The sequence below is a fragment of the Caloenas nicobarica genome, chromosome 19, assembly GCF_036013445.1.
Source record: "Caloenas nicobarica isolate bCalNic1 chromosome 19, bCalNic1.hap1, whole genome shotgun sequence".
NCBI classification, from domain to species: Eukaryota; Metazoa; Chordata; class Aves; order Columbiformes; family Columbidae; genus Caloenas; species Caloenas nicobarica.
In genome coordinates, this window is record NC_088263.1 from 9,244,795 (window position 1) to 9,253,626 (window position 8,832).

At 50.0% G+C, this 8,832-nt stretch overlaps 1 protein-coding gene across 2 annotated transcripts in view; it reads left to right on the top strand.

Annotated features, from left to right (window-relative positions):
• The window catches only part of NOTCH1 (notch receptor 1), a 42,772-nt gene extending 37,875 nt beyond the window's left edge, over positions 1 to 4,897 (top strand). For both annotated transcript variants that reach the window (XM_065648240.1, XM_065648241.1), the window contains exons 31-34: positions 289 to 584; positions 907 to 1,054; positions 1,143 to 1,240; positions 1,688 to 4,897. In XM_065648240.1, coding sequence (XP_065504312.1) covers positions 289 to 584; positions 907 to 1,054; positions 1,143 to 1,240; positions 1,688 to 3,157 — 2,012 coding nt within the window. In that variant the 3' untranslated portion in view covers positions 3,158 to 4,897. The remainder of the gene's footprint in view (positions 1 to 288; positions 585 to 906; positions 1,055 to 1,142; positions 1,241 to 1,687) is intronic.
• The last annotated feature ends 3,935 nt before the right edge of the window (positions 4,898 to 8,832 follow it).

Below are 8,832 nucleotides of genomic sequence, written 5' to 3' on the forward strand. Positions count from 1 at the left end.
TCAAGTTTGCTTTGAGCAACCAACCTTATACATTGCACTTTACATGTTAGTGTGCAAGCTAGGAGATAAAATACGAAAAGCAGTGAGTGGTGAGATACCACTAAGGAATTTCAGATCCATATCAGAGGAAGGATATTCGTGTTTGATGTTTAGAACCAGTCAGGAGCTCAGTCTTGATGCACCCACGAGAATAAGCATATATTGCAACCAGAGCATCTTACTGAGCCGCCTTCATTAGAGGAGGGTAAAAAGCCTCTTTTTTCACCAAGTTCCCCCACGTTTTTTCAGATGGCTTCACCCCCCTCATGATCGCCTCGTGCAGCGGAGGAGGGCTGGAGACCGGCAATAGCGAAGAGGAAGACGATGCTCCCGCCGTCATCTCGGACTTCATCTACCAAGGTGCCAGCTTACACAACCAGACGGACCGCACCGGCGAGACGGCCCTGCACCTGGCCGCACGCTACTCCCGCTCGGACGCTGCCAAGCGCCTGCTGGAAGCCAGCGCCGACGCCAACATCCAGGATAACATGGGCAGGACACCCCTCCACGCCGCTGTCTCTGCCGATGCCCAAGGCGTCTTCCAGGTCGTTGATCCTTTCTTGGGATTTTCTGGGGAAATCCTGGTGCTACGTGTTGAGTTCGGTCACACAGCTGAGCTTATCGCACAGTGTCCCACTTGCCCTGGCAAGTTAAAGTCTTGAAAACCGAAGCCCCGGTTGTCTCAGGGCAGGACACAGCAAAGCAGCAGCCCTGTAGCTGCTGTCGGGATCCACATCCCCAGACTGGGAGGGGGAAACTCCCTTTCCCCTCTGGAAGGGGAGTTACAGGTCCTGAGACTTGGGTACCAGGACTGTCTGCTGTCTGTCCCTCCTGACGTTTGGTGTCCTGCGCTTTGGTCCCTGGCAGATCCTGATTAGGAACAGGGCAACTGACCTTGACGCCCGAATGCACGACGGGACCACTCCTCTGATCCTGGCCGCTCGCTTGGCCGTGGAGGGGATGCTGGACGATCTCATCAACTGCCACGCAGACGTTAACGCCGTGGATGATCTAGGTACTGCAGGCGACTAAAGGAAAGGGCTGCTTGCCATGTCCCTCACCACTCACTAATATGTCTTGTATTTCATGGTCTTCCCCTGTAGGCAAGTCAGCGCTGCACTGGGCAGCTGCTGTGAATAACGTTGAAGCCGCAGTTGTCCTCCTGAAGAACGGCGCCAATAAGGATATGCAGAACAATAAGGTAGGGGTCTCCTGGGCTGACATGGGCGAGGAAAGAACCATGTGGAGAGTCTGTTAAAGGGTAATTTTTGCCTAAAATGCAACAGTGTTTGGCACTGAGACTCTAATTTGATTGTTCTGCTGGGAATGAAGCTCTTGGATTTGGCTCAAAGAAGCACTGTGGGACTTGGTCCTTTGAGTGATGTTGAGGAGCCGCGCAGTGCTTGGTGAGCAGAATGACACAGTGTTAGTGTGGCCGTCTCCTCGCATGTTCTGAGTCACTCGTAGGGTCCCTGGTTTGATATCAGTATAAGGACATGGCTCAGCAGAGTAGAAACAAGCAGCAGTAAAACCTCACCAGAGGAGAGACCATTACAAGCCACCCAACTGCATGGTGTCGGGCATGGAGCTCAGGATGCTAACCAGGAGAATCTGTGAAATATCTTAACGCTCTTTGTTGGGTTTCCAGGAGGAGACCCCGCTGTTCCTCGCAGCCAGAGAAGGGAGCTATGAAACCGCCAAGGTCCTGCTGGACCATTTTGCCAACCGCGACATCACGGACCACATGGACCGTCTCCCGCGGGACATCGCCCAGGAGCGCATGCACCACGACATCGTGAGGCTGCTGGACGAGTACAACCTGGTGCGGAGCCCACCCCTGCACAACGGCCCACTGGGGGCCCCCACGCTGTCCCCACCGCTCTGCTCGCCCAACAGCTACATCGGCAACCTGAAACCTGCCGTCCAGGGCAAGAAGGCCAGGAAGCCAAGCACCAAGGGCCTGAGCTGCAACGGCAAGGATGCCAAAGACCTCAAAGCCCGGAGGAAAAAATCACAAGACGGAAAAGGATGTCTGCTTGACAACTCCAGCGTGTTGTCTCCAGTGGACTCGCTGGAATCGCCCCATGGGTACCTGTCGGATGTTGCCTCCCCTCCGCTGATGACCTCTCCGTTCCAGCAGTCCCCTTCCATGCCTCTGAACCATCTGCCAGGCATGCCTGACGCCCACATGAGCATCAACCACCTCAACATGGCAGGGAAGCAGGACATGGCCATGGGAAACTCCAGCAGGATGGCTTTCGATTCGGTGCCGCCGCGTCTCTCTCACCTGCCCGTCTCCAGCCCCAGCACGGCCATGAGCAACGCCCCGATGAATTTCTCGGTGGGCGGCGCGGCCGCTCTGAACGGGCAGTGCGAGTGGCTCAGCAGGCTGCAGAACGGCATCGTCCAGAACCAGTACAACCCCCTGCGGGGCAACATGCAACCTGGGGCGCACCAGCAGACGCAAAACCTTCAGCATGGCATGATGACCACCCTGCACAACAGCTTGCCCACCACAAGCTTGTCGCAGATGATGAGCTACCAGGCGATGCCGAACACCCGCCTGGCTTCCCAGCCTCACCTGATGCAGAGCCAGCAGCTCCAGCAGATGCAGCAGCAGCAGCTCCAGCAGCCAAACCTGCAGCCGCAGCAGCCGCCGCAGCCACCCCAGCAGCCGCCGCCGCAGCAGCCGCCACCGCAGCATCACAACCCCAGCTCCAACGCCAGCGGCCACATCGCCCAAAATTTCCTCGGTACGGAGCTGAGCCAGCCCGACATGCAGCCGGTGAGCGGCAGCTCCATGGCCGTCCACACCATCCTGCCGCAAGATTCCCAGATGCTGCCCACGTCTCTGCCGTCCTCCCTCGCCCAGCCCATGACCACCACCCAGTTCCTAACTCCACCTTCCCAGCACAGTTATTCCTCCCCCTTGGACAACACCCCCAGCCACCAGCTCCAGGTGCCCGACCACCCTTTCCTCACACCGTCTCCGGAGTCGCCGGACCAGTGGTCCAGCTCGTCCCCTCACTCCAACGTGTCCGACTGGTCCGAGGGCATCTCCAGCCCCCCCACCAGTATGCAGTCACAGCTGGGACACATCCCCGAAGCCTTCAAGTAAAAGACGGTGGCTCAGAGACGCTGGTGCTCAGCAGGAGTTAGAAGCTCGAGGGAGATCTTTTTTTAAAAGGACATCGGATGCTTTTATCAAAGGATCCTTTTAAAATATGTTTTTATAAAAAAAGAAATAAAAAGACAAATTAACTCCTTTTTTTTTAGTATTTATTTATGTACTTTTTATTTTACATGAAAACACTGCCTTTTTATTTATATGTTCTATTGTTAAGAACTCAATGTGTTTCAAGAAATCAAAAAATTAGGTTTTTATAGGACATTCTCTTTTGTTTGGGGGGGTTCATTGTGTTTGATTTGAGAGGAAATGTTTATGTAAAGATATAAGCAGCGATTTGTGATTCTGAAATGCCATTAATTTATTTTTTTTCTCTTTCAACTCAGAAAGAGGTGAGAAAGAAAAGGGGAAGGAAAAATTGACTAAAAATACCACTCCTTAGGGGGAATAAATTAAGTATGGGCAGATTTTTGAAATGTACTTTAAAATGTTTCCTTTGCTTTTATATCTGAGAGGACATTTTATGGTACCAGTCATGAATCTTTGTTTAATTTCAGTATTATATAGTTGTACATTTGCCTTGATAATAGAAATGTTTGTTCTCTCTTGTTTTTATATATATAAAAATATATATTTAAATGATTTTTATGATCTAAAAAAAAAAAAAAAAAAAAAAATCAGGATTATAGACCTGTAAGAACAGGTTCTAAGCTAAAAAAACCCCCAAACCACAGAACATGAATACTAGCCCCCACCAGAAGAAATGTATTTGCCAAACTTTTAAGAGAGCAAACCCATAACTACGGAGTATATACCAAACCCACAACTTTGGAGTTTATACACAAAGGAGGCTTAATTTTACTTTGAATATCTTTACTTTTTTTTTTTTTTTTTTCTCGTGTTTGCATTTGAGTAACTGTTTAAGAAATAAACGCCAATATAAACTTGTTAAACCACATCCTTATTTTAAGGATGGCCGGCCTGTTTCGGAGAAGGCGTGTCTATTAACGACCTGAGTGAGATGACGAAGCATCGTTGACGCTGCCACCGCCACACGCTCCCCCGCGTCCGGCCCCAGTGGGACGCGCTGCTGGTTTTACTGGGGTGCCGGACTCCCGGACGGGAGGGCGAAGGACAAGCGCAGCCAAGTCTGCGCCGTGAAACCTTAACATTTGGTTCTTGTTAGCCCGGAGTGGTGCATCTTTTTTTATATTGATGTGCGCTCTTTCTGTGTATCATGTAAAATATAGTATAAGCCTGTGGCAGATTTAATGTTTGTAAATACGGGGTTTTTTTTTTTTTAAAGAAAAGGTGGATTTTGTTTCAAAAATCTAAATGAGCGAGTCTTAAATATATCGTAAATATATCACCTTGTAGAGGTGTTGGAATATCACTCACTCGGGGGCAAAGGCAACCAGACACCCTAAGACTAGATATGTGTATGGGACAGGCAAATAGCAGTTAATCAAGAAAACCTAAGAAAAGGGTTCCTTTTCCTCACTCCTTCTTATTAGAACACCAAATCAAGTGGATATTTCTCAAGGCACAGCGCCGTGCTGAGCACTCATCTTAGTTAACGTTTCAGACCATTGTTATTGTGACGTGCCTAATATGAGTGATAAAAACATCACGTGGTGTTGAATCTTCCTATGTTTTATAAACTAGAGTGTAGTTTAAGAAAAGATATCTTCTGTAATAAAGTTATCTACATGCAAAGTTGTAGTTTGCAAAAATGATGTATTTTTTTTGGTTAACTGATTTGCAATAAATGATGCTTCTGGGCATCTAGATTTTACTAAAACTGGAACTTAAGTGTTTTTGTTACGGATTGTTTGGAATCTGGATTTGATACCCGCTGCCTTTCGATACTGCAGGCACTTTTCCTGAGGTCTTGTTCCCTGCTGAAGCTCAGAGCAGGGCTTTGGACAAGGAAACTTTCTCCTCAACTTGCGCAATTCTCTCTCTGACTTGAGCCGTCTGGTCTGAGGCAGGAGAGGCTCTGCCCAGGTGGCCCTTTATGTTGTGGCACAAACACCATGCGGAAACATTTGCCATCCTTGCCGCACTCAAGATTTTTAAGGTAATTTAATTTTCTTTTCCCCACAGGGACTCTCTAGTCCAAATGCAGCTGCAAAGGCCCCAGATAACTGGATATAAATAGCTGAACTGTGGACCTCCTCCCAAATCAGATAAGCCCGGTGACTCCTGGAATGCTGGTATTTTCCACTCCGTGGCAGGAGTGGGCATGTGTGTACATGTACGCGGTATCCAGCCCCAGACAGTTTCGGGGCCACCAGATATTTGCTCTAAAACTGGTCAGAAGCCGGTGCTGCTGCAGCAGCATTTTATGCACCGCCCAGCAGCGGTGAAACGCGGCACCTTCAGAGATCGGGGAGACGATGTGCCAGTGTGCGCCCCCAGCAAACTCCTTGGAAAGGGGTATTTTAACCAAGGATAAATCCCTCTTTGTGGTTCACCAGCGAGGATCTCATTACTCCAAGGGACACCCTGAAGATGGGCTTCCTGAGATGTGCTCTTGCCCCGAGCTGTGTCTCGCTGTGTCCCATCTGGGGATGAAGAGCATCTCCCTTCACTACAATTCGTGCATATATCACATCCGGCAACATCCAGATGTGTTCTCATCCTTCCAGGCTTCTCCCACACGTGCACGTCCCAGCGCCTGTGCCCACGGGTGGCTGCAAGCACAGCGTGTCCCCGTGGGACCGGGACACGCTCGTGCCAATGTGAGACTCTGCTGTCTGGTCCAGTGTGCAACACTCCAGTCGCTCACGGTCAACGTGGGAATTTGGCCTGGAACGGATTAAAAAAAAAAAAAAAAAAAAAGGGGGTTATCATGGTGTGCAAAATAACACGACGTTGCAAGAGGCAACTAAACGTAGGTGGGTCATTTCAGAAGTGAGGGGCTGCAAAGCAAGTAATTCTCCGTGAGGATGGGTTAGAGGGACAGAATGAGGAAAGAGGGGGTTAAATACCAGGGAAAGAGGCAAAATAAAAAGGTCTGCATTGGCACATAATAAATTGGCCACAGGTAACTCAATGAAGAAGTTAGCAAAGGTTTTCTAAGCAGTAGAAGAATAAGGATACACAGTTTAGTGCTGAAGTATTTAGTCCCCAGCTGAGTCTGGTGTGGTGACCCACAAACTCATGCCAGTCTCTCATTCCTGCTGAGCAGGTATATGAGGTGATCCTGGGTCACAGATCCCCAGCTGGGACTGAGGCAAAGTTAATGAGAAATGAGTGAAATGGCCCCAGTTTCAACCCCCCCTCTCCACACCCAGGGCACCAACTCTCTGTCCAGGGGGATTTGCCTTTCCCCAACCCCCTCCAAGCAACCCACCCTGTCCAACCACCAGCTCATCTTGACCTCCTGCCGGTAAAGATGCTGGGAGCTGATTTTCAAGCTCTCACATCAACAGAAGATGCAGAGGGATGAAGGGGTCATGGCAAGCACAGATGTTGTAGCATTCCAGGTGAAAAAGGCTGAGAAGCACTGAAATTATATCCCATGCCAAGGGGAGGGTTCAGAAGTGTTTGCATAAAACAAGATGAGCACCGAGCTGCTCCGATGGCAGGTATGTTGATGCTATGAGGAATTGGTGCATCTGCACTATTTGTTTACATGCTGGAGGGCCCGGGTTTTTTTGTTCTTTGTTTTCATTATTCCTGCTCAATTAGATGGGACATTTAGAAATTGCTACTCTGTATTGCTTTTACCTCCAGGCTATTGGTGTTTGCTCAGAAAGTTGTGAACAGCTGCTTGAACCCTGATTGCCGAATTGCTGCTGCAGCTCAAATCATCCCCTTAAGAATGTACAACAGAGCCAAATTCATCTCAGGTGCAGCCTCTCTCGAACTGCACATGGGTGAATGTGGCTGGGGTAGTTTGGATAATCACAGCAACTAAACGAGTAAATAAATAGAGCTCAGCTTGTCCAAGTTGGCTAACCTGATACAGAATACTGATACTTGCAAGAGAAATGCTCTTTTAGCCATTTTCCCTGTTTTTAAACTCAGAGAACGATCCTTTCAATAGTGAGCTCCTGGGGCAGAGCTTGTTTGTGGTTGCCCACAACCTGAAGGCTGAATAAATTATCTGAATTTAATGGGAAAAAGTCAGTATCATTTTTATTGTACCCCAAATAAGCCGATGAAGTAGGAGACAAGGATTCACTCTGTCCTCATCCCAGCAGCAAGGGTTTTATTTGTAAGAGTCACTCTCAAGTCCAGAACTGGCTGTGTTTGCTGAGTGCAGCAAATCAGTGAGAAAGCTTCAGGGTAAAAAGGAATTGAAGGTCTTAATGAGACAATTCTTCATAATCACATACTTAAAAGAACAGCAGAGGTGAGAGCCCACCATTAGTGTTTGCATTGTCTATGTATGTGTAAAAGATGAGGGTTAGATATGTTATGTATATAGCTATAGATACAGATGTAAACTGTTGATGATATTTACAGAATATATATGTATTATTAAAAAGACAATCGGGCTAATGAAAATCACATTTCCTCTGATTACACCTGTATGGGGAAACATCAAGGAAGGACCAGGGCTTTGTCTGCTCTTCATGCGTGTGTAGGGAAATGGCATTTGACAAGCTGGTTTATACGAACGTTCCTGCAAAAGCGAGAGATAAAAGGCATTTTAAAAAATCACAGCCCTGCCTCTGGTTCCCACACCAGCATCAAAGCGCTGCTTCCCCGCCTGGGCTGGGCTTTGAGGATACCACCCGGCCTTAATGATCCAGTGTGCAGAAATAGCTCTTGTGCTGATAACGACCCTTGATTAAGATGTTTATGCAGGTTGTTTCTATTTTCTCCTCCACGGCTCGTCATTGGGTGCAGAGCGTGACAGCGTCGGAGCGGTAAGCGAGACGTGTCCTACGTTTGAACGGGGACTCCCCTTTAAAAAGCTCCGTGTTTGCATGGAACAGACCGTCAACACAGACATAAGTGTAAAATCTTTATTCTTGCCAACAGCTATTTGATATCCCGCTACCTGCTCCGCGCAGCGCCCGGACACCCCGCGTTCGCACCATTAATGCCCCCTCACACAACCAACGTCCCTTCGCAGGTCAAGCTCCTGCAGGCCGGTGCCACAGGGACCTCGCTTTGCAGCGGGTAACAGTTTCTTATATTTGCCTCTTCCTCCAACAAAACGGTTTTTCTCGTTCTCAGCCTCAGCGACCCGGGCAGGGGGGACAAAGAGCCTCCCGGCCCGGCCCCTCTGCCCTGACAGACACGGGCCGGGGCCGCCGCTCCTCTGTCCCGCCCTGGCGGCCGCCTTCGCCACTGCAGCCTCCCGGGACACCCGAAGGCTCCCGAGGCGACCAGGACCCGCACCGGGCCGCGCTCCGCCGATCCCCGGGCGGTGGGAGCGAGGCCCGTAGCGGACGGTGCCTCGGGGAGGTGCCGGGACAGGCCCGCAGCCGCCTCAACCGGGACTCGAACCGGCGAGCACCGAGCCCGCACTGCGCCTGCGCCGGGCCGTGGCGCTGCCGAGGCCACTTCCGCCCTCAGTGTCATTTTTTCACCCTCCGACACTTCCGCCCTCCCCCGCTTCCCTTTAAAGGAAGGCGGAAGGGTGGCGGGAGGGAGAAACACAAACACGGGCGCTGGGCCCCGCACGCGCCGTGGCGTCATCACGC